This window comes from Podarcis raffonei, chromosome 3, assembly GCF_027172205.1.
Source record: "Podarcis raffonei isolate rPodRaf1 chromosome 3, rPodRaf1.pri, whole genome shotgun sequence".
In the NCBI taxonomy this organism is placed as follows: Eukaryota; Metazoa; Chordata; class Lepidosauria; order Squamata; family Lacertidae; genus Podarcis; species Podarcis raffonei.
In genome coordinates, this window is record NC_070604.1 from 4097962 (window position 1) to 4124139 (window position 26178).

The 26178-nt window shown below is 43.6% G+C and overlaps 1 protein-coding gene across 3 annotated transcripts in view; it reads left to right on the forward strand.

Annotated features, from left to right (window-relative positions):
- The first annotated feature begins 22227 nt into the window (after nt 1–22227).
- Nucleotides 22228–26178, forward strand: part of TFAP2D (transcription factor AP-2 delta) — a 43981-nt gene continuing 40030 nt past the window's right edge. Inside the window, exons 1-2 of one of the 3 annotated variants that reach the window (XM_053380381.1) lie at nt 22228–22535; nt 23463–23960. In XM_053380381.1, the coding sequence (XP_053236356.1) occupies nt 22497–22535; nt 23463–23960 (537 nt within the window). In that variant the 5' untranslated portion in view covers nt 22228–22496. The other 2 variants (XM_053380382.1, XM_053380383.1) reach the window with 2 other exon arrangements.

Genomic DNA, 26178 nt, shown 5'->3' on the forward strand with positions numbered 1-26178 from the left:
AACAGGAGCAGGAAGTTTGGAGTAGAGAGGAAGATCCCTTCTGGAGCTCTGCTCTCTCCTCTCAGATGCTGTATGTCCACATGAAAGCATCCAGTGCTTGTGTTTTATGACTTTTATGAAATGTGGGAAGCTTCCTGGTAAATTTGTTCTGGGCAGCCCTCAGTCTAACACTGATCAGCAGCATTTAAGGTTACTTATCAACCATGTTAGGGAATCATCAGTACTGCTTTAAGTGCATATATGATGCTGGGAGTGGGTTTCATGCAGTACTGTTCTGCCCTTGGTTTGGAGAGGAGGAGGCCAAAAGGCCACCTTTTTTGACCCTCATGTGAAAGCTTCTAACATTTGCCAGTCAAACACAGTCCTGAGAATTTTACAGCTATACAGCAGGAGAATACTGAAGTTCTAGTGGGGAAGGGAAGGGAACATATTTCTCTGTTCTTCCTCCTGGTACACAGGATGCATCTCCCAATCTCACTTGCTCTCATCCATAGACTTATCATAGACTTACACAACCCCCCTCCCATAGTTTCCCATAGAGAACAATAGAGAACTTCAGATGTTTATCCTAGGTATGATTGAGTAACAGCATTTTTTCTACTGCCCCACCCCCAGGAAATGATAGTAGCTGAAATATACGCAGAGTCCTGTAGTGATTTCATGCTTTTTATTGCAGCTTGTAAAACAGTGATTGATTTGCCCCCCAAACCTCAGGCTTTTATATACATTATTTACACAATGAGTGCCGTCTGACTGGCTGATTCTGCTTCCCTCCTGGAGCCTGATTGCTCTTTTCCTGCAAGCCAATCAGTTGTTGCATTCTAGGATCCTACTTGCCTATTGTTCTAGGATCCAAGCTTAGTGCATAACAGTAGCTAAAACAGAAAGTGCCAGTCAAATATGTATAGGGAGGGAGTTCCTTAACGGTTGCAACATCACAGGAACAAAGGTGCTAGCTCTAGTAGGCAGACACATGACTTCAGAAGGGGGGAGAACCAAGGAAAGAATCTCATATGTTGATCTCAAAGTGTATTGCAGGCTACTAGGAAAGAAGGCAGTTCTTGAGATACCTGGGTCCCAAAACATAGGGCTTTTAAATAGAAGCTTTGCATTCAGCAACTTGTTTCCCTGTTAATGCACTTAGTCTTACAATGCCATTGGAGCAGAAAAATATGTTTACAATGCTGCATGTTCCATCAGACATGTTCATTGCTCAGCAATCTGCTTGCTTCTCTTAAAAAATTATTTTCCTGACAAACAATCACTGAACCACCCTCACATCTGCCAAGCTCAAATAAATGAAACCAGTGATGATATTACCATTTGGCTGACACATTTGTTTTGACGTTATAAAAGAGCATCCTTATTCCCCCCTCCTTCCTTCATAAGCTCTGCCTCCCCTCCTTCTCTGAAACAATAATGTGTTCCTGCAAATACTGCAAAAGATCAAAAGCTGTTCAGATCATATTTACAGTACTAAAGGCACAATGAATGTCCCTGTAAATGACATGTAAATTACCGAACGATGATTTAACTTCAGTCAGGTTTTGCAGATGAATTGAAGGACCTTAATTCCACTTTAGCTTAGAGATCTGATTATTCTGCTGCTTGTAAGAAATCAGCTTTAATCCTCTTTTAAATGTCATTCAACAGGTTCTTACTGCTCAAAAGATGCAAATGAATTTTCCTTTACAATATCTTTTCTCTTTCGTTTTTCTTCCACAGGACATTCTTAGAAATAATTTAGATCTGGAGTATCAAAATGATAACTATTCTGGATTAGACAGCTTAAAAGAAATACTAGGAAAGATCTCTATTAGTATTTCAGACACTTTGGTTGAGCTCAGGTACGACTGCTTCTTGAAGGCTTTGGTCCTATAACTACTTGGGAATAAGCCCCATTGAACACATTGCTGAGTAGATGTGTGCATGACTGCTCTCTATGGGAGGCCTAGATTGAACCAAATTTATGCAGCCTGGTGCCCTGATAGTATTATATACAACAAATCCCTGACCCTTGGCCATTCTAGCTGAGACTGATGAATGCTGTAGCCCAAACATCTGGAGGACATCTGATTGAGGAAGCCTGGATGAAACTCTCCAGAATCTCCAGTTCTGTGATCACATGCAATAAATTTTACAAAAACATCTCCACCCCTTGCCCCGTTGCTTAAAAGCAGTGGACTGGTCTTACCACCCCAGTGTTTTTGCTCAAGGATCCACCTCCAGCTCTGCCTGCCTATTGAAGACCCTGCCACCTACCCACATACTGGCTTCACTGACCATTCTGTTTGCAAACATGTAACTTGTTGCACATCACACTCTGGGATGAGGGTGTGTAAAATTTGTATAAAGCAGCCCCTTACTTTGCACAAGTGTCTTATCACGGTTACCAACCCGGTCTCAAGTTTCATTTCCATTCCATATTTATTCTTTGTGATTTATGCCTGCTGTCATATTTAATTTGGAATGTGGCGTTGTTGTTTATGTTTTTCTCCTATATAGACTTGGGAAAGAGAATGGACCACAAACAGTTTGGGTGGTTACTAATGTATGGTAGAAGGTCCATATAGTGAAAGCTATGGTTTTCCCAGTAGTGATGTATGGAAGTGAAAGCTGGACCTTAAAGAAGGCTGATCGCCAAAGAATTGATGCTTTTGAATTCTGGTGTTGGAGGAGACTCTTGAGAGTCCCATGGACTGCAAGAAGATCAAACCTCTCCATTCTGAAGGAAATCAGCCCTGAGTGCTCACTGGAAGGACAGATCCTGAAGCTGAGGCTCCAATACTTTGGCCACCTCATGAGAAGAGAAGACTCCCTGGAAAAGACCCTGATGTTGGGAAAGATGGAGGGCACAAGGAGAAGGGGATGACAGAGGACAGGATGGTGGGACAGTGTTCTCGAAGCTACCAGCATGAGTTTGACCAAACTGCGGGAGGCAGTGGAAGGCAGGAGTGCCTGGCGTGCTCTGGTCCATGGGGTCACGAAGAACTGGACATGACTAAACGACTAAACAACAACAATGTATGGTAGAAGCAGGAAGACTAGAAGCCAGGAAGAGGGATAAGGGGCTAACTGTATACCTCAGGGGTCAGCAACCTTTTTCAGCTGTGGGCTGGTCCACCATCCCTCAGACTATATTGGAGGTGGGGAGTGAATGAATTCCTATGCCCCACAAATAACCCAGAGATGCATTTTAAATAAAAGCACACATTCTACTCATGTAAAAACATGCTGATTGCCAGACTGTCCGCAGGCCAGATTGAGAAGGCGATTGGGCCGCACCTGGCCCCCCAGGCTTTAGGTTGCTTATCCCTGGTATACCTGGTTTTGGAAGGAATGCTATCATAGGTTTTACGATTTCTAGGTTTTGTCATCCCTAGTCTCTCTCTGTCCCATATATCATACTCTCACTTACATCTGCAGTTGCATAGGAATACTGCGGTTGGCATACAGACAAGCACAGGGGGAGTTTGTTGTGTCCTGTTGATCATACACCTAAAATATATAGGGGTATGAAGAACCCTGTGAAGGCAGCTCCACACCTTACACATCAAACATGATTGTTACAGCATTGTTGCCTACTAGTGTCCTCTCCAGCTAATGCAAGAAGTGTACATTATTGTACACATGTTTGGGAGCCCTGGTTGAGCCAAGTGCTTGTGCACAGATATTTAAGGATGCATAACTCTCATCCACACTCCACATGCTTGTTGTGTAAAATACTGGTGTAACACTGATATACCCACAACAGTTGTGTTGGGTTTGATTTGATTTAATGGATTTATTATATTTTTATGCCCCTTTTCATTGAAATGAATCCCAAAGCAGTTTACAAACAATAAGTAATCATAAATATAATATGGAACATCACAAATACAACATAAATCATACAGAATAAATAACAAATCATCAGTGAAATAATTACAATCTATAAAACACTATTAACTAAACGACAAATTAAAATAAGCTAAACATTGCAATTAAGGCAAAGTCATATTATATGATTAACAAATCAATTCCGAAGTTATAATCTATAAAACAAAATAAGAATATTAACAAAATAGCAGCCAAAATAAACTAAGCATTGGTAAGTTCATACATGCACTCTCCACACCCCATGACTCATAATCTTTCTCTCCATTCAGTTCATCAAAATGCACGTACACCTAATGCCCATGGCAACAACTCCCTTCTGAAGGGTCCTCAGGCTGGGGGTGGAGCAGCACAGGTGAAATCAACCACCCCCTGATGGCAAACAAGTCTCTCTCATCTCACAGTTCTTCCTCTGGAAACAGCATCCTTATGGAGGCTCCTAGGACAGGAAGGTGGAAAAAGCCATTACCTGCTGGACAACATGGAGCCTCTCTCCCCTCACATTTGTTTGCCACAATTTCATTGCAGTGACTTTCATTTTGCTTACTTATGTTAAGGAAAAGCTGCCACTGAGAAGAAACACAAAGCATTAAACAGAGCAGACACATTTTCTATTCATAGCCACACAGTAATTCTGTTGTATTGCCTTGTGTGCAATACACTATACAATTATTAATCTAGTTCTCTGCCTTGTTCTGTTTTCTTCTTCGGTTTAGGTTTCAACTAATTCATAAAATAAGTTTTAGATTATCTGCTCAGCCAACTAAAGCTAGAACTGTATACAAATTCTAAAATTAATTTACTTGAGGAATTTAGGTAAGCATTTCATGAGCCATCATATGTCCCAGTTACATAACTTAACATACACCAGGCTTAACTTTAGGGACGCGGGTGGCGCTGTGGGTAAAAGCCTCAGCGCCTAGGGCTTGCCGATCGAAAGGTCGGCGGTTCGAATCCCCGCAGAGGGGTGCGCTCCCGTTGTTCGGTCCCAGCGCCTGCCAACCTAGCAGTTCGAAAGCACTCCTGGGTGCAGGTAGATAAATAGGTACCGCTTACTAGCGGGAAGGTAAACGGCGTTTCCGTGTGCTGCTCTGGCTCACCAGAGCAGCGATGTCACGCTGGCCACGTGACCCGGAAGTGTCTCCGGACAGCGCTGGCCCCCGGCCTCTTAAGTGAGATGGGCGCACAACCCTAGAGTCTGTCAAGACTGGCCCGTACGGGCAGGGGTACCTTTACCTTTACCTTTAGGCTTAACTTTTCTTCAATTTGTTCCTCTTGTAAATAGAATAGCTGATGACACACAGCTGTGTTTTGAGGCAAGTTGTCACTGAGGTGTTAAAAATCAATGGCTGGGCCCTGCCCCTTCAGACTGCAGGTGGAAGGCTCACATGATAGGATGTCCCAAAACCAAAAATCGCTTCATATAAAACTAACATGTTAAAGAGATTTATCCAAAAAAATGCCAAATTTTGATGAGCAGGGAACAACTGTGTGTGAAGGAAAGTGGCATAATCTGTTTTACCACATGAGTGAGGATGAGGCCTAAGTCTTCCAGGAGGATTGAAGTTTCCAGGAGAAGAGAATAACATGCAAAAAAGAAGCCTAAAATGTTGCAAGCAAATAAAACCAGTGCTTATTGAAAATGCATTCATTGTTTCTTTTTTCTTTTTCTTTCCCCTTAAATTTCAAGGCAAGTCTTAAAAATTTAAAATGACTGTGTACAAATCTTATTAGCCAAACCCGTATTTGGCCTGATGCTTTCAGTTTGATATGATGTGACCCGAATTTCTGCCCTAATGTAACTCTCTTATCTAGTCCTCATCCAAGCATTCCCATGGGTAGCAGGGCTTAACGCTTTGAATATCAGAAAAGAGTTTCTGGCTTTTGAGAAGGGAAGAAAAGCACAACAGTGTGATTGAAAAAGCTTTATGTGTGGTGCAGGGTTTATTCCTGCATTCTCAAATAAAACTGAACATGGGAGCAACATCTGAGAATAAAACTTCTCCCCTCCCCATCTATCAGATATTTGGAAATAAATCCAGTAGATTAAACGCAGCAGCTATGACATGAAAAGAAAGGTCTGCATTCTTGAAAAGCAAGGGCTTTTCACCTCATCAAAACCCTCGAATTTTATCTTTCCTCTTGCTGGCCCCAAACCGGCACCTAAAGCAGGGTAGCCTTGCAACAGAGGAACTAGCCTTGCTGTAGGGGCAGAGCCCCAAGGCTGGCCCTAACATCATTCAGGGTGGGGTGACCTGCCTTAGGCAGCATATTTTGAGGTCCCTTTAAAGGCTGCAAAATTGTCAGTCACTTAACTTTGCATGCTGTAAACCAATTGCCTGGGAAAGCTGAAAGGCAATGAAGGGACTGGATAGGTTTCCCATCTCTCTTATACTCCCTCCTTTCCTTCTATGACTCAACATGAACAGACATCACAGGTCATCCGCCAGTTTTCAGATTCATGACTTTTGGGCTGCCTTTACCCACATGAGCAGAAAATGTGGCTCAGGCAGTGCACATATGAAACTTTCCTACAAGTTTGATCAATGCCTGGATGGGCGACTGCTTGCTAGGGGTGTGCATTTGTTTAGGGACAAACAGACAACTGAACCAAATGGAGTCTATCCAGTTCAGTTCAGTTTGTGGTACAATTAATGTTTAGAGGAATAAACTGTCATGAATGAACATCCAGTCTGGGACTCCTGTTCATGTGCATTTGTTCAATTGGTGGCATTCAAGGACGGATAAGTAGATGACCTGTCTGCAGCAGGAGCCAAGTCAGCTCTGGCAGAAGGAGACTTCAGTGGCGCGACATTCACCACTCCAGAATGCCTCTGAACATTCACCACAAAAAATGAAGCATTCTGAGGAAAGAAAGATGGCAGCCATCAGGAGAGCTGCTACGTAATGTCTCATCTACTGTGAAAATGTTGTTTTAAGAAAGTAAAAAGGATCTTATGGCTTGGTTGCCTTTCAATTCATGGCTGATATTAAACTTACCTGCAGATTTGAATTGATGTGGGCATAGTTTTATAGATTCATGAAATTAAAAAGGAAGAAAAGACCATGCACTCCAAAACCCTCTTCTATGACCTGCCTGCTCCCAAGTGCTCCATCGTTCAGCCTACAGTACATAGCAACCATAATAAGCCAGAATAGAATAGAAAAATGTTGTGGAATGGTGAAACCCCAAAATATTGGTTGTCTGTATTCCTGCCCCCTTTCTCTCTCACCTCTCTCCCCATATAAGCCACTGACCAAACTGACCTAGGGAGACATTCCTCCTCAATTCCCAAAATATACAAATTAGCATCACCCAGTCTTCCAAAAGAAAATGTTAGAGTGTAACTCTATCCTCCCCACTCACTAATGTATGCCAGTCCTTGCTGCCCCAGAGGGAATACCCCCACACACATCGGAGGAAGGAGACTTTTCGTGACTCCAGCTGTCCACAGCTGAAGCTCCAACATGGAAGATATCCTTACTGATTAATTTTGCCTTTAAGCAAACTCCCATTTCTCTGTTAAGGAGGCTGTGAAATTCTTGAACCAGTGCCTGGAGGCAGCTTTGGTGTGAATGAAGGCAAGCAAGCTAAAACTTCATCCAGACAAGATGTTGTGAGGGAGGTGAATTGTCAACTCTGGATGGAGGCTCATGACCCTTCTTGGATAAGGTTGCAGTCCCACTGGAGTAAACAGTTTCAGAGTTCTCCTGGATTCAGCATAGTGGTAAGGAGTGCATTTTTCCATTTAGAATGTTGTTGTTGTTGTTGTTGTTGTTGTTGTTGTTGTTGTTGTTGTTGTTGTTGTATTAATTGAATTTATATACCACTCTATACCTGGAGGTCTCAGGGCAGTTCACAGAATGATGCCAACCATGACCCTATCTGAATAAAGCAGACCTAACCTCATTTACAAGGACGTGGGTGGTGCTGTGGGTTAAACCACAGAGCCTAGGATTTGCCGATCAGAAGGTCGGCGGTTCGAATCCCCGTGACGGAGTGAGCTCCCGTTGCTCGGTCCCTGCTCCTGCCAACCTAGCAGTTCGAAAGCACGTCAAAGTGCAAGTAGATAAATAGGTACCACTCCGGCGGGAAGGTAAACGGCATTTCCATGTGCTGCTCCGGTTTGCCAGAAGTGGCTTTGTCATGCTGGCCACATGACCCGGAAGCTGTACGCCGGCTCTCTTGGCCAATAAAGCTAGATGAGCGCTGCAACCCCAGAGTTGGTCACGACTAGACCTAACGGTCAGGGGTCCCTTTACCTTTACCTTTAACCTCATTTACTAGTGACATAGAATGTAGTAGTGACATTCAAGTTGGACTACTCTAGTACACTCTTTGTGAGATTGCCATTGAAGACCATTCAGAAACATGCAGTGATACAAAATGCCTCAGTCTAGTTATTGGTGGGATGTTCTGACTCTTAAACTTGTACCAGTTACTGGTACCATCTTTGATTCTAAGGACTGTTCTGTTGTCTGAGGCTTGGTTGGCTGGCTGGCTGGCTGGCTGGCATCCAACAGAGGAGAAGAGTGTGCCTTTGCAGGTAAAGTCAACCTGTTGGAAGGTTGCAGCACCTGCTGTGGCTGTAGAAACTGATATGGGAGATACATGTTTTGTTGCAGCTGGGACAGATAAAGGTGTCTAGTTGTGCTGATGCAAATGCACCATGGCATTTATTCTCTCTGTGCTGCTCCTGATGATCATTCATCCTGTGGTCACTGCTATGGATACATGACCTGCTTTCTGTCTCCAGGCACTGTGGTTGTCTGTAAGGGATTCCCACATGGCAGGAGTGATGTTGCTAGCCTTCATATCATGTTTGCAGACATCTTTGTAAGGATAGTTGGTCTCCCAATGGGCCTGGTGAGTGTTAATAAGCCCCATATTCCATATTTCATCTCCCCATGGTGTACTGTGGCTTGGAGCTAAATATCTCATCAAAGTGGTACCCCAGTTTATTAACTTAATCCTTTCCAGAAGTCCATTCTTAAACCAAAGCCATCCTTAAACCAAGGTGTTCTTTCCATAATGAGGCCTTGCACAGTTCGGCTTCCATTCATAGACCGAGGTAAAGTTCGCTAACTGGAACACCAATTTCGGTTTTGCAGAGTTCATATACTGAATAGTTCATAAACAGGGCTGTTCTTAAACTGAGGTATCATTGGGCACGTTTCAGTTGATTAGATTTGAATGGATTTGTGCACATCTGATCAAGGCCATGTAAAGGTAAAGAGACCCCTGATCATTAGGTCCAGTCGTGGCTGACTCTGGAGTTGTGGCACTCATCTTGCTTAACTGGCCAAGGGAGCCGGCGTAAGCCACTTCTGGCGAGCCAGAGCAGCGCACGGAAACGCCATTTACCTTCCCGCCAGAATGGTACCTATTTATCTACTTGCACTTTGACGTGCTTTCAAACTGCTAGGTTGGCAGGAGCAGGGACCGAGCAACGGGAGCTCACCCCGTCGCGGGGATTCAAACCACTGACCTTCTGATCGGCAAGTCCTAGGCTCTGTGGTTTAACCCACAGCGCCACCCGCGTCCCTTGTAATACAATACAAGGCCATGTAGTGGCAGTATTATTTATAGCTCTCTGGAGTTTTAGACATGGGACTTTTCCAGCTCTACCTAGGAATGCCAGGGACTTAACCCAAGACATTCTGAATGCAAAGCATGAGCTATGGCCCTTCCCCAGTATCAGAGATCCCTGGAATCATAACAGGTTATTTTTTAGATCATGGCTACTCAAGTTCCATACATGTTGTCCCCACAGGCAGATTTAGGGCACCATGACCAGTTTTCACACACACAGGGCACAGGGGCCAAAGGGACACCTTCCCACCTCCTTCCTAAAGCCTATTTAGCACTTCCCCAACTTTGGGAAGGAGGAGGGAGGGCTCTAGAACCCTGCAAGAGCTTGCACCTCCTTCCCAAACCTGACACCTCCCACATCTGGCTTTGGGAAGGCAGTTTTAGGCTGGGGCCAGGCAGTGAAATTTTGACTGTCAAATTTTGGCCTTGCACAGGGCACCATATTACCAAAGTTGCTGTTCCTAATTAAGCGAGTGCACAGTGAAATATGCCAACTCTTCCATTAATTAAATGGCAACATCAGCTTGAGAAACTAACATAGAAGAATTTGTTGCAATAACCCATTGCTTGAAACAACTCAGTGTTCTTATATGACATCTGGAAAGGGAAGAGATAAAATCAGAGAGTAGGAAGATGACCTAACCTGAACAACTTAAATGGTGGGACATCACCCAAAGCCCCTAATGGATTCAGCCACTACTTTACCCATTTAGCTTCACTGTCTCCCTGAGCAACTATTACAGCATCCCTATCATTAAAAGGAGCCAGACTGCTATAGGAAACACCCAATTCCCATTAATGCTTTTTGTTTTACTTGAAAAGGCCCTTTGATATTTCTATGCCATCAGTCAGCAACCAGCTCCTTTTTTTCAACCTCCTCCCTCTGGATGCATGGGATATTAATATGATCCCTGTAACAAGCAGCAGAAGAAATAAAACATCTAGGTAAATACTGCAAATGAGATTAAAACTCTTAGCTTTCTGATCTAACCCTGTGACATAGAGTTTCTAGCAAATTAAACCAAATGTACAAGTATTTAATGACTAATCCTTTTAAGTATTTTAATGCCCAAATGAAGATTTCTTGGGGGGAGAGAGAAAGCATATGTGGTTTCCGTTAGAGCTTGCCTGCAGGCGTAGGATTGAACAGATTGCATCTCTCTCTCTCTCTCTTAATTAATATTTCACTTCTTTTGTTTTTTCGCGGGCAGGCACCACGTGGTTGTTTGGTCCTGAATGGACAGCTCCCTGTTGAAGCATTGCTGAAAGACAAGGGACCTTGTTGGAAGGGGCCATGATGTTTGATAAACCAATAACTCTTTGGAGGAAGGGGATGGGGGGATTGCAGAGCAGGGAGGGAGACGGTGTGGGATTACTCCAACTAACAGGCTGCTCCTGTTACAGAAAATAAAAGAAAGGGATGCCAGGCAGGCTTGCATCCTTTTTTCATGCTCTTATTGCAAACATTCAGCCTAGCTCAGGGGTTGTTTGAAGACAATAAAGGAGGGTACCTTTTAGATTTGGGGAAACATCCTGCAGGAAAACAAGTGATACTTCAATGATTTAGAGTCATTCTGCTCCAGAATAATTAAAATTTAAAGCAAGGACAAAGAGATTGTTGGTAACTGTTTCTCAACCCCAAGCAGCTTACGATTTACATTTCAGCAGAGGAGGAAACACCAGTGTAAGCGGAAGGTGGTGGGAGCAAGGATAGCGGGGGGGATATGCACAAATTCAAGTTCAGTGGGGAGTGAAGAGAAAGATATTATGCACAAAAAACCTTTATAGAACAGGTGGGTATTGAGGAGGGATTTGAAGGAAGAGAGTGGAGAGATATAATTCATCATCTCCCACCCCAGTTAATTATATAAATAAAAATCAGCCTTTAGATTTGCTGTACATTACTCACAAGGACTCATCCCTAATAACCTTGGGGATTCAAATGTACTTCCCAGCCCTAAGCACATATTCTTGGAAGTAAATTCCACTGGAAATGATGAGGTTACTTCCCTGTAAGTGTGTTTGGGTTCAAGCTGATAGGGTCACTGCTAGCATGTTGCTGATATAGTAAGGCATAAATTAAGGCACGGGTCTTCTCAGTTAAGCTTGAATCAGTACCACTAACTTCAGTAGAATTAGCATGTACATAAATGACCACAGCTTCCCGCATGGGTAGAATATGGACAGAGCCACTCAGTGGAAATCAATTGTTGTTGATTGAAATAGGGACTGAGGTTTGGAAACAAAGTGCTGATAAATATTCTGACGTTCTGATGCCCTGAAATATAACAGCATTGAGAATATTCATGGAGTTACTTTGATTTTTATCAGCTAACGTAAATCTCAGGTTTTGAAAATAGCCCTGATTCTAATTCTGAGTTTTATGGTCACATTCCTGAACACATTTGACTTGAATGTTGCCCTGTTGAAAGTAAAGATGCATTGTGTGGGTGGCTTCCTATTGTTACTGGCTTGATTTAGGAAATGCAATTTTATGCTTAAATTAATTACTTAGTGATGCCAAAGACTGCAGAGTGAGCTCATATTTACAGCCTTTCAGACAAGATTGCAGATCTCAACATACTGTAAATAACTAATGCTTTCAGATTAGGGTTCCAAAGTCATCCTTTTCTTCAGCTGCCATTTCAAGGAGTGGTGATAGGTTCACTCAGAAAGTCTTCACAGTGGTTGCTGTTTGCAAACAATAATATGTTTTATTTTCCTGTTATACAGAACCTGGGAAATGGTACTGCTGAAGATCCTGAAAGGATCTTTCGGGGGGACTTCATACTATATCTTTTAAAGCAAGTTTTAAGATCAAGAACCAAACTATACATTATATGCAATCTCATATAATGAGAAAAAAACTTTTTTTCTCTACAGGAGAAGACATTTAGGAGTAATTTGGAGCAGAAAAACAGTGGGTTGGGAAAGTGTTAGGGCACTTCTGGATAGAGGTTTGTTTTGATATTGGTGCTACTCACGCATGCTTATTTTTCACACCATTGACATGATGTCATTGTCATCAAAATTCCAGCCCATTTTCTCTCCTTCTTTTTTTACATTTAATCCAGATTTCCTCTTACTGGAGAAAATCCATTAAATAAAACCAAAACCATTACACACCCAAAGTCATAATTATTAATTAACTTCTTTTAAAAAGAAAATAAATGGACATTGATGTCACCTCCCACCTCCAAATTAAAATAGCATAAGCCAGTTTTGCTCAATGTGAGACATGATAACGAAGGGTTCATAACACTTGCTGTTGCATACTTCCTGCGCAATTTTTAAAGAAGAAATTCCTGTATGCATGTCCAGAACAAGGAAAGTTAACTAAAGGTGTGGAAGTAGTGACTGAGAGGAACATAACACAGAAACATTCCATCAAGGACCACCCACTGTTGTGGTTGGGAAGCAGTGGAATATCTTTTCTAAAGCAAAAACCTACGACTAATACAGGAGTGGTGGGTAGCTGCATGCCCATTGGGCACACAGAAAAAAATCAAACCTGAATGACACTTGCAGCATAAAACCCCCATGTTGAGGCACCCAGAAACAGTTTCCCTCCACCACTTCTGCACGTCCAATTGCCACCCAAAGTGAGTTTATATACTTCTCCTGAAGGGAATGAGGCAATTAAAGATGCAAGTGCATGTAACATGTAGTTTGGTCCTTACTTGACGGCAAACCCAAATTTTGCTCTGTGCTGTACTGTGTGAAATGGCCCCAAATGCTTAAAAATCCATTCCTTTAATGTGAGCAGTCATTGCTTCGCCATTTACTCTTTCATTCTTTCATTTAAAACACAATGAAAATTCAAACATTTGCTCAGGGCCTCAGCTCAAGCCTAGTGCATTCAATTGAAGAGGCTCTGACTTGCAATGAGCTTTGGGCCAAACCCTTCAAGCCTCGAAAGTTTCAGAGTTCTAGGGCTTTGACCCTTCAACCTTCACCCAGGTCAAGGACTCCAATAGGGTCAGGAAGACAACTAGCTTAAGCAGGGATTACTAGGTTTGCAGAATTGAATTCATAGTTTGTACTATCAGCAGGACCGTTATGAATCTCTATTGGCTGTTGCCAAAAGTTTTTTTAAGAAAGGAAAACGTAAGAAGAAAAAACTCATTTCAGAATCAAACCTTGTGGATTTAAAAAATAAAACAAACTTACCACTACCCTCTCATTGCTGAGTTGCTGAGGACATTATTTTGTTTTCCATATAAATTTTACTTGTTAATTTTAAGTGATAATTATGGGAGGGGAAAACCTTGATTTTATCCATGAGCTGTTACAATCAATGGGGAAATTAAATTATGTTTTTAAAACATAAATACATATTCCCTGATGGACTCCAGTGTCTCTGAAGTAGCTGCCTTCAGTCTGGGGAATGCAGCATATGCATTTTAATAGCAGGAAGGCATGAATTCTGAATCAGTCAAGGAAAAATATATATTCAGTGGTTCCTTTGCAACCATCCTGGATTCTTGGGTCAATAAAAGCCTTATGTTTCAAGCCCATGAATAAATATGTGTTCAATTTTATTTTATTTTTACAAAAAAACCCCACCTTAATCATAAAATTTATTCAAGCTGTTCATACTCTTGAGAAATTGTGGCTTAAAAACATTAATAGCATTAGACTGACACATGAAGAGTGTTACTAGTAAAGCATAGGCCTACAACTGGAAGAACAAAAGCAAGTCAAAATACTTATTTGTATGATACATTAGAATGATTATCCAAAATCTAGCAGATGTTGACATTCACATCAATGATCACCAACTTATTTCACTACAAAAAAAGAGTTGACACTAAGAGGACTCATAAGCTAAGGACCCAAATCTTTGACATGAATTATTTTCACATTTGTGCTATAGTCTTATGTTATTTAAACATACCATGGTGGTGCTGTGTGTTTAATTAGAGAAGGAGACATGCTTGCTATTACTGGTGGTGCATAAATATATGAGCACTGTAGATGAGCCTCAATAATCTAAAGATTCTGACACTGTATTATTTATTGAAATGTCTCCATCAATTATAGACACTCCTAATATACGGTGCATCTTTAATACATCACAGTCTACAGATGTTTTCATTCTCAGCTACCAGAGAGAAGTTTAATGACTGGATACTGACTCAAATATTAAAATGCATCTTGAAAACAATGTCAGAATAGTCTTCTTGATGAAAAAGCTGCTCTGCATCTGGCGTGATGTTTTCTGAGCCAGGAATACTTTTATGGAGAGCCTGGTCAGGAAATCCTTGATAATCCTTTGTATAGTTACCCCCCCTTTTTTTTTCTAAGAGACTACAAAACAAGTAGTGTTTGGATCAGTCACTCTCAGAAAAACTGGAGGCACTTCTATACTGAAGGCATTGTGAATTTGAAGACAATGAAATAGCACATCACTCACAAGATGACCCAGCTTAAAGAGCAGATTGTGTAGATCACCATAGGTTTCACAACAACTGTGCTATTAAAAAAATCCCAAATTGGTGCTAGCTGGTACACACATCTTGAGACACATCATCATGGTGGCTTTGAGGGCAACCTTCGGCATTTTTCATATATATATATATATATATATATATATATATATATATATATATTCCACATACTTATATACAATTCTACCTTGGACTATTCTCTTAGCACTCTACCACTCCAAGCCATAACTGCTGATATTGGGGCTATCATAGGCTTGGCATCTTCCCAGGAGAGATTCCATTATGAGTCTTCAAAGGGGTATCTGTTTTTCAGGGTGCCTATTCTGTTCACTTTCAAAGCCATCCCTTTAGTGTATATATCCTGTGAATATGTGTATCAGTCTAAGAGAATGGGAAAGTATATATCAATGAAAACCCCTCCCTCCCTGCCCCCCCCCGATCCGTAGTGGTTAAACACTAATTAGGAAGAAAATCCACATAACACTAGTGCATAAGAACAATCAGTAGAAGCTGGGATTCTACTTGATGCTGCTGAAGAGATTTTCCCTTGCTGCTGGAGGCTGCAGCAGTCTCTCTTTGTGTGATTCTTCACCACAAAGTGGTGAATGTTATTGGTAACATCCAATAATATTCTAACCTCAAGTCTCCCACAGTTAACTGTATATTCCCGGAGGGAGGGGAAACAAAAAAATTATTTCTAATAAGAGATGGCACATCAAGAAGGACATCTCAGATGAATCCAAAATTATCAGCATGATCCTGAGCTGAGAGGATTGCAAGACTTGACCTGCATCACTATTCACAGGTATGAGTGGAAGGAAGATCAATGTTGCTATGTCTCTTTGGTGGAGTGGACATAGCGAAGCAAGTAGGATCTTTCTGAAAAGATTGTGGTAAGAGCAGTACATATTTAAAGTGAATATTCATATTCCAAAGTAAACTAAATATTGTCTGAATGAGTGGTTGCATTAAAACCCATTGGTAGCTTAAGAAAGACAACCACACATTTGTTGATGAAATAAGAAAACAATAGCAGGGGAAACTAGTTCTACATTTCTCAACTTGTAGACGCTTGTTTCCTGTGACTGAGACAACAATTCGCAGCAATGAGTAGAGCTCTTTCTGGCATTTAGGTTAGTCTCCCAATAAAGATCTTGGGAAAGTTCCCAAAGGCAGGAAAGGATTCTGCTGAAAGAACAGTTTCCCTTGACAGTATAGATAAAAGATGCTGAAAGCCACATAAAAGACAAAATCATAGATAGGGTACACCTTGAGAAACCATTCTTGTGGGCTGCAGAATAAATGAGTTCAAGATCATTAAAGGTTATGCATGGTCCAAGCCCAATGCTTATGCAGATTAGTTAAAAAGAGCTTAAATAACATCGCAGTAAGCAAAGTGACTTCAGCATATAATGTTGGAAAATGAGGAAATCTGGGACAAACATAGAGCAGGGAAGGAGGTGTGTTGAAGTCTTTACCATTACTACAGCACCTTGCATAGGAGCCAACTCCTAGAGGCTGAGGTCCCTTCAGCCCCCCAAGAAAATATTTGAGGGGGCCACCCCCCCCAAGTTGAGGTGAATTCCCATTCAAATGGTGTGTGCGCACCACATCATGTGATCAATTATGCAGTATGGGGCTTACCTGCTTCCCCCAATATTTTATTCAAGTTGGCACTTGCCAAGGGACCTGGCATATAGTTGAATTAGAGACTTTGCTTCCTGCTCTTGTATTTATGAAGGGAGTGGAAGAGAGGGTAGGTTTCATATCCCCAGTACAGTTTGCTCTTCAGCTAAGGATAGACGAAAGACAAATAGATTTCTTCTGTCTCTAAAGGCAGAGACAATGGATGGCTCAGGAGTGGTCCATGGAAGGCAGGACTGTGCAGATGTGTGGCTCCTGTGTAAAACAACAGTATTTGGTTGAACAGCATTTCTCTGTTAGACTCCAGTTTTGCTTAGAATCATAGAATCATAGAGTTGGAAGAGACCACAAGGGCCATCGAGTCCAACCCCCTGCCAAGCAGGAAACACCATCAGAGCACTCCTGACATATGGTTGTCAAGCCTCTGCTTAAAGACCTCCAAAGAAGGAGACTCCACCACACTCCTTGGCAGCAAATTCCACTGTCGAACAGCTCTTACTGTCAGGAAGTTCTTCCTAATGTTTAGGTGGAATCTTCTTTCCTGCAGTTTGGATCCATTGCTCCGTGTCCGCTTCTCTGGAGCAGCAGAAAACAACCTTTCTCCCTCCTCTATGTGACATCCTTTTATATATTTGAACATGGCTATCACATCACCCCTTAACCTCCTCTTCTCCAGGCTAAACATGCCCAGCTCCCTTTGCCGTTCCTCATAAGGCATCGTTTCCAGGCCTTTGACCATTTTGGTTGCCCTCCTCTGGACACGTTCCAGTTTGTCAGTGTCCTTCTTGAACTGTGGTGCCCAGAACTGGACACAGTACTCCAGGTGAGGTCTGACCAGAGCAGAATACAGTGACACTATTACTTCCCTTGATCTAGATGCTATACTCCTATTGATGCAGCCCAGAATTGCATTGGCTTTTTTAGCTGCCGCGTCTCACTGTTGGCTTAAGCCGTGTTTGGTGGTCAGAAGTGCTATAAAGGGGCTGATCCCCCAAAGAAGAGAGAGGGAACCAACTTGTGGGCCCAAGGATGTTGAATTACAACTTCCTGTTGGAATTACTTGGCAGACTGAGCACACAGCTTGGAAGCTGGCTGCTACTGAATCATTGTGGCAGGTGTGGCCTATGCTTCCACCATCACGTTCGGCCTGGGCTGAATGGAGTTGGTGTCCAGCACCATCAGGAGAGCCACAGATTGCCCAACTCTCATCTAAACAGGAACCTTTCAACAAATAAGTCTGAATGGATGGTGGCTCCCTCCCAGCCTTCCTCCCACAAACAGTCCTTGATGTAGTAGGGCAGACATGTCCCAAGTCCGTGGCAGTTTACTTATTGGGGTCAAATCCTTAAAAAAGCTCAACAACTTTGTTCGGCCCTCACACATGTTCACTTCATCAATTTAATCAAATCTGGCCCTCTTTGAAAAAAGTTTGGGCACCCCTGACTTAGGGAAAATTATGGTAGTGCCTGTGGATCATAAGATGAGTCAAAGAATCCCGACAGAGAGTGGTTGGGAGAAAGAAGGCAAAACTGAGAGTGTGGAACAAGCTTCTCCAGCTGTTTCTGAGAACTGGTCACTGGCTACTCAAACGGAGGAGCTACTCAAACGGAGGAGCCCCCCAATATATCCCACAGACTTTCTAATTAAAATAGAGAGAAGGGAGGTGAGCAATAGCTTAGGGTGGTTTCCGCAGCACCACACATAGCTTTGGCCTTCTGTGTTCTGAATGCCTTGTTTTGAGAGAAAAGCCAGGCGTTCAAGACCCATTTCTTTCCATAATCCCGCAAACTGTCAAAGAACTCAAAAGTGCCACTGAAATCCTCCTTCACAGGCTAAAACTGAAAGAAGTCTTCGAGAGAATAGGCTAGCTAGAAAACTAAACTACACCTTGGGAGTGCCCTTCAGTACACACTTACTTGCGAGGAATTCTCATTGATCCCAGTGGGACTTACTTCAGAGTAGACCTGCATCTGTTAACTGTAACGCGTTCAATTATTGTGTCTTTAGGCTGATAGTCTAGCATTGCTTTGCATAGGACGGGATTGACATAGCAGGAAACAAGGCGCTTCCTTGCTTTTGAGAAGCAATCAGTCGGTTGCTTCACAGCTTTGCTCCGTTCATCAATATGGATTTGGCCAAGATTGTGGAGGAGAGGGTGTGTTTAATGGTTTGTTTCGAGGGCAACACAAATCCAGGGCGTAGGAAGGACTGTAGCCCAGCGGTAACGCATCTTTGCGTGCAGAAGATCTCAGCCAGGTTCAACCCCCGACATTTCCGGGGTGTGTGTGTGGAGAAGAGCCACGGCCAAACTGGGCAGAAGGCAGTTTCTTACGTTCCATATTAAAAGAGCTGACAGGACAAATTCATCTGTTCTGTCTGGCTGCTCTTTAAACGTTTTCGCCAGTCCGGGCAGAAACCTTGGTCCTTGTTGCCGGTCTGATCCAGGATTTGGTAACCCCGCTAGTGTTTACGCGACGGTGGAGGAGTGCCTTTTTTGTTGTTGTTGTGGAAAGGGAGGAGTTAAATCCTCTTCCTGAGGAGTAACTGCTTTGTCGAGGAAGTTGTTTCCATGCCTAGGAAACTGTCAGTCTCATTTCTGCACGCCTGTCTTGCCTTGTTTAGGCTGTAGGAAAGTGAAAACAGCTCTCCAGCCTAAACATGGACAAGTAAGATAAAACATGCAAACTTTGTCTCCATTTGGCTGTTTTCTTTGCCAGCATGGGGAAGGACGTCGCGCGTTTTCTCCACTCGCTTTTCCGGCGTCGAACTGACACTTTCTATGACGTTGGGGGGAAACGATGATTAAGTGTCATATCACACCAGGTTGTCAGAACCCTTACCTACAGAGTTTCGTGACTGAATGTGAACTAGATCCTCAACTCTTAAGACCTTGCAGCAACCGACCAATTACTAACCTACGCTTGATTTCAAGAACATACGAAGAGCCTGCTGGATCAGGTCAATGGTTCATCTAGTCCAGCATCCTGTCTCACACTGGCCAGTTCGATGCTGATGAGAAGCGCGCAGACAGGACCTGTGCGCAAGCGCCCTCTGCCCACCTGCGATCCCGGTATTCAGATGCATCACCCTGCCCCTGGCAATGAAGGCAGAACAAAGCCATCACGGCTCGTAGCCTTTGGTCGCCCTCTCCTTCTCCCTGAATTTCCCTAATTCTCTTTTAAAGTCATCCAAGTTGGTGGCCATCACCAACTTGGATCTTATTTCCTATGGATCTCATCTCCAAGTAAGCGTACCTAGGTTCGCTTCCTGTCTAGTTCCATCTTAATCTCAAGGCACTCACTTAGAAGTACGTCCAGTTGATGACAAGAAGAATCACACCTGAGGTGTGCAAAACTAAACTGCTTTTAAAGCAGCAGAACCTCACTTGAAATCCGTAGGGGTTACCTTCCAGGTGAGAGGGAAGTATAGAGAATCGGGCTGTAAGGATGCTATCCTCCGCACATTCTCCTGGAAATCCAGTTTGACGTGGGTAAGGTTTCCACACAAACAAATCAAGTATTTAGTTGTCCGATGTTACACTTGAATAGACGCATTTGAGTGGAACCTAGCCATGAACAAGATTTCTCCTTTCTTTGGGTTTAGTCTTTCTTTCTTTCTTTCTTTCTTTCTTTCTTTCTTTCTTTCTTTCTTCCACGCTTCCGACGTGCTCATCTACTCTTGCGAGCCAGAAGGACGATCCAGGCTCTCATAAACCAAAACAATACCCTTCGGCATTATAGATGGTCATAAACCAGGGTGGGGTGAATAATCGTGGTTATCCCAAGAGACTGGTGGCTCTTTTCGTCTGATGGGCAAGCAGGATCCTTTAAAAGGAGGTGACTTGAGAGGAGCCCCTGCTCTTTCCTGAAGGCGCCTCCGCTTAGGAAGGGGGTGGACGGGAGCGTCTTAACTGGGGTAGGCTGATCACTAGACAAACTCGGTCTTTGCAGGGGAAAGATTTCACTGATTTATGTACTGTCTCCCATTTCCTAATCTTTACCACCAAAGTTGCCCAAAGCCTGGGAAAAGAAACATTAGAGATGTCAGTAATTTCCTGTTTAAAATGTCAGGGTGTAATTTCTTTCTTTCTTTTTTCTTTCTGCGAAGGAGTTTTAGAAGTGCAGCTCTACAACCCCCCCACCCCACCCCATCCCGTTAAAGAGCAGGTTGGGGAGGCAACAAAAAGTGTTTGCTGCTGACCCCTGTGCCGGTCTGGATAATCGCACTTTTCCATTTCAGACAATGCATTTCAATTCTAGTCGTGTGCCTTTGTCCATTTGGATAAAGAATAGAGGCTTGAATGACAGCTCCTGTTAGCCTGCATGAACAGATACCAATAAACACTCCCCAAACCTGGACCTTAAAAAAGAGCCACATGTCTGTTTGCCTGCGGCTTATTATTAAGACACCTTCGCGGTTTAAACACTTAAAAGCGAACCAAATTAAATGGCAATTAAAAGCGAGTTACACCCGCTTCTGTCTCCAAGGCTTGTAATTTAAGCTCGCCATCAGCAGAGAGGCACAGCAGCGGCAGGAAATGCCATTTGCCTCAGATCCTTCCTTGGAGCACTCGCCAGGCGCGCCCTGACGAGCGAGAATCTTCAGTTGCGGCTCCTCCGAGCAGAAAACGGGGCTTAGATGATTCTCCCGCAGAAAGCGGACGCGCCCCCAGAAATTAACTCCCGGGATGGTTGCAAATAAATAGATGCACGTAGTTTTAAACTCGGCCATAATGCTAACTCGGCCATAATTAGCTGTCTGAAAAATAAAACAAATCGCACTTCAAATAGACACTTCCAAGTTGGGGCGGGAAGATACAAATCTTTCTCACCTTTTCGCTCTCAAATCTCCAGGTTTTTAGCTCTCTTACCCCAGTCATTGTGTGGGTGCGGGGGCGCGCGGGGGTGTCTTCCTGCTCCCGGTATCGCCCTATATGTATATATATATGTATGTATTTATATTATATATATATCTCTCTCTCTCTAATGCACGGCAGCGACACTTAACCGCAGTGACACATTTCAGATAAGTTGTTTCTTTGAAATTCTGTTTCAAAACCCAGTGTGATTTCATCTAAGTTGCCCCATATCGAACACTGACTAAGGTGGCGGGGAGGGGGGGGCGTGGAGGTGGACTTCAATTCGATTTATTATTTTCTCTAAGAAATATAAATGCGCTGGTGTAATTCGGAGGACGGGGGAAATCCAGTTACATACATGCTAATCTTGTGTTTTGGTCAATATGGGGGGGGTGGATAGCCACAGCCAGCAAGAAGAAACACTCACCAACTGAAAAAGGATGGTTTTAATTAATCTAGTTTGTTTTATGTATTAGCTCTAGTTCACCTCAATCATATGTTCCTAAAAAGGCCCCTTTCGAAAAGATTAGGTCCCACATTAGCCTGAGTAAAGTGGGGGGAAGCCTTCTAAAAGAGTGAAGGAAAAATGTATAAAAACGTTGAAAGAACCTACAGTTCCTTATTAGGCGAAGATACAATATTTATTCCTTGTCTCCTGGGATGAAGCCGCTCTATCTATTGTCCTCCCAGTTCTCAGTGCTGATGCTTAATTTTCAAAACTTCTATATTACCAAGGGACCTACGACATCAGCCAAAGAAATACCCTGCAAGTACAAAATCTGATCCGGGGAGCTGCTTTTGTGCAGAGGGAAAAATTGTTCCTACAGGTTTTTAAAAGGGTGCACGGTGGAAAAAAGCGGGAGACCTATGCAGACACGTTGCAAAGCCTCTTTGTGTTTAGATAGAAATACTCTCTATATGTATATATATTTTTCACGTCTGTGGGAAACAGGAGAGGACTGCAATTTTTTGATTTTTAAAAACTGTTCGTGGTTTGGTGGTTGCTTTGGTGTCTTTTCTTTCCTTTTAAATTTGGAGAAGGGATTTAATCAGAGCCTCTTTCGGAGAACCCAAAATGTCAACTACCTTTCCAGGACTCGTCCACGATGCGGAGGTATTTTGTGTGTGTCTGTGTGCGTGTGTGCGGATGTGTGTGTGTGCGCGTGTGTGCGGATGTGTGTGCCTATGCATGCGTGTGTGTGTGTGTACGGTCGAGTGTGCCTGTGTGTGGTTGTTTCCATTTTTTTGTTAATCCACATTGGACCGTTACATTTAATTATAATCCGGCTTCAGAGAGAACTTCGAGAAGTAAAGGGCGAAAATTCGTTATGACATCTGTCGCCAGGAAAGGGGCAAACCCATTGCCGCATTCAAACGGTTGCCGGAAAGAAAGCAGGCTAATGGCCCCAATAATGCCGTGAAACGGAAGGTGGCAAATACTATTAATAATAGCCGGAGAGAGAGAAAAAGAGCGAGAGCGAGAGCGCGCAATGGGAATCCGGGGGCCAGCAAACGATCGACTCCTACTCAGGTTGTCGGAAGGGGGATGTTTTGGACCTAGATCTTTTACCAAGAAGGGTTAAAGGCATGTAGGGAGTCGAGCCACACCGAGAGAGACGCGGTGCCTGGTATCTATCGAGAGAGACCTATGTCTGCTGAGAGAGTTAGGACCGTAAGAGGAGGAGATCAGCCCTTCTGCGCTTGAGACGGATATGGAGTTTTGCAGCGTTTGTGTTGGGTAACTTTGGGTTTCCTCCGCAAGCAGCCATCACAGTGAAGTAGCAGCTTTCTTTTCCAAGCTGTGTGGACGCCTCGCTTTCCTACGTAGGGGTCTCTCTCTCGCTCCCTCTTTAAACCTCTAGTGCAGACTTGCAGGGCACCAGCCCAAGGTGTATGGGGTTGCCGGCGCTAACTCTAGAGGAGCTTTGGCCAGGGTTGCGGGGGGGGGGGAGCTAGGCGGGACAGGGTGCTGTTGGAGCCCCGCTCTTCTCCGATGACCAGCCTGCAGTATTTGGGTTACCTTTTCCCTTCTTCCTTTCAGATACGTCATGATGGATCAAACAGCTACCGTTTGATGCAGCTGGGATGCCTGGAGTCTGTGGCCAACTCCACCGTCGCCTACTCCTCCACGTCGCCCCTCACTTACTCCACCACCGGCACTGAGTTCGCCTCCCCCTACTTCTCCACCAACCACCAGTACACCCCCCTGCACCACCAGTCCTTCCACTACGAGTTCCAACACAGCCACCCGGCCGTCAACCCCGACGCCTACTCCTTGAACTCGCTCCACCACTCGCAGCAGTACTACCAGCAGATCCACCATGGAGAACCCACCGACTTTATCAACCTGCACAACGCCCGGGCGCTCAAGTCCTCCTGCTTGGACGAGCAGAGGAGGGAGCTGGGCTGCCTAGACGCTTACCGTCGCCACGACCTGTCTCTTATGAGCCATGGCTCCCAGTATGGGATGCACCCCGATCAAAGACTCCTGCCAGGACCAAGCCTTGGGCTGGCCGCCTCGGGAGCAGACGACCTGCAGGTAAATCACACGTCGCCTTCACGCCGCACCCCCCGCCCTCGCCGCCGCCCGGCTCCTGCTCCCACCCCTGGCCCGCACTCGCCTGTCGCCCACCCGGCCCCCGGCTGTCGAGAGAGAGCTCGGCGACCTTCTGGTCAGGAGAGAAAGTGCTGCGCGGGCGGAGGAGCCTCTCACCTGCGGGCTGCCTGCGGCCGAGGGCGGGCGGGGACATTAGCTAATCCAGATTAGACAGGCAGAAATCAAAGGTCGCTCCCCAAAAGACAATCGCATCCCTCCAAACAACCCCCACTCCGCTCTGCAAAATTAAAACTGAACCAGATAGGCAGAAATATCTCTGAAAGAGAACTACACAAGAGCAGTAGCTCATGGAAGGCGACTGCGTGTGTGTGTGTGTGTGTGTAAATACCTACGGCAGTGAGGGAGCCAGCAGAAGCATTAAAAACTAGCTGTAAAATATTGAAATAGATCTGCAAATCCATCCATTCGTTAACCCAATCATCCGCTCCCCCCCCCGTGTTCACATACGCATGCACGTCTCTTCCCTAAATTTCTCTCCCCCTCCAACGCAAACACCTGTTTTTCTCTTCCTCTCCAACATACTCATCTGTTTATTTCTGTTGTACCTCTCTTTCGCTGTCTGTGACACACACAAATCTCTAGTTTTACAAAATTCGAACGTTTCCTAGTCAAGAAGCTATCAGCATCAAGTGAAGCTGCGTTTTGATGGAATTAACTACTTTTAATACATAGTTACAATGTATTATAATAACTAATTATAGTTGTAATAATTAATACATAGTTATAACGTTACTGTAAAAGAGAGAGAACGTGAAATTCCATCAAGCCTATTAGGAAGCAGTGTAGTTTCACGCAATGAAGTGGGTCCTATTTACTTACAGAGAGTAAATTCTAAGTTGCTTTTATTGTCCTTTCTTCTCCCCTCAAACCCCGCCCCAGATTTCTTATCAGAAAAATATATATATTTTCCTCTCTGAGGATAAAGAAAATGTTTTAATGTGTACCATATAAAAGGAAGGCCTCCCACACACATATTTTGGAATTTGCACAAGAATAAAATCATTTGGGCCCATGAAGAACAGTTCCCTAAAACCTGACTTTCTGCATTGAAATTCACTCAATCATTTTCCACGCTTCTGTCTCTACCCGCCCCCTCCCCATTTTCAACAGGGCTTCCCTTATGTTCCTCCTCATCACTCCTTCTCCCAAATCTGCCATTCACTATTTCGCTTCACTAAGACCTATTTACTCTCCTTTTTTTATATAACCACGTCTGCTGCTGATTTTTTTAGCTGTACATTTTTTTTCTATGCGGAGCACAAAGCCTTGTATTTTTTTTCAAAAGGAGGGATTAGAGACGTTTGCAAGGCAGCGCACAATGCCTAAATCCTGTGCAAAAAAGCACCATAGTTTATCCAATTTTCGACTTAGTGCCATTCAACTGGTCACTTATGCAATGTCATCCGACCAAACAACGCGCTTCCCTTCCAACCTCCTTTTGCCGAGATGACTGAGATGGCAGGTTCATGCTTAGGAATCATTTTAACGACTTTAAAAAATCATTTTTTATCTTAAATTTAAATAGTGGAGAGAATAAGACGAGGTCGTCTTTCCTTCTTTCTGTTTTTAACGCTTTGTGGGGGGCGGGGGCGTCGAAGCGCTACCAAAAAAATGCCACAAAAAATCAAATTTAACAAAACCCTGTTTTGGTTTTGAGTTATGCATGATGCATAATGTCTGTTATACTCATTATACATGAGTATATTTCCTTACATCGTCTTCAGTATCTTCACAGTTACAAATGTGGGGTTTCGAAAGTGGCGCGAGGGGGGAGGCGGGGGAACCACTATTTGTGAATTTGCATTGATTTTTGTAGCTTTTTCTTTCCGACGCTTGAAAAGAAGCTTGTTGATTTCAGCTTCTTATGTTTTATAGGGGAGGTTTTTTTTGGTGACAAAATGGATTGTTGCCCGACCAAGGTTGGAGGAAGAACTCCAACTCGTAGCCAGTCTTTCCCTTTTCTTTTTCATCTCCGCCCCCGCCCGCTTTCCACTTTCTTCATCAACATATGCCTCATTTCTAATGCAACAAATGTAAATATACTTTCCCCTGCTCAGAATGTTAAGTGAAAGTCCAATAGTTTGGAAGGCTGTTTAAGCCAGCCTAACAGATGCAAGGAGTCTTGGAGCCCGAATGGGCA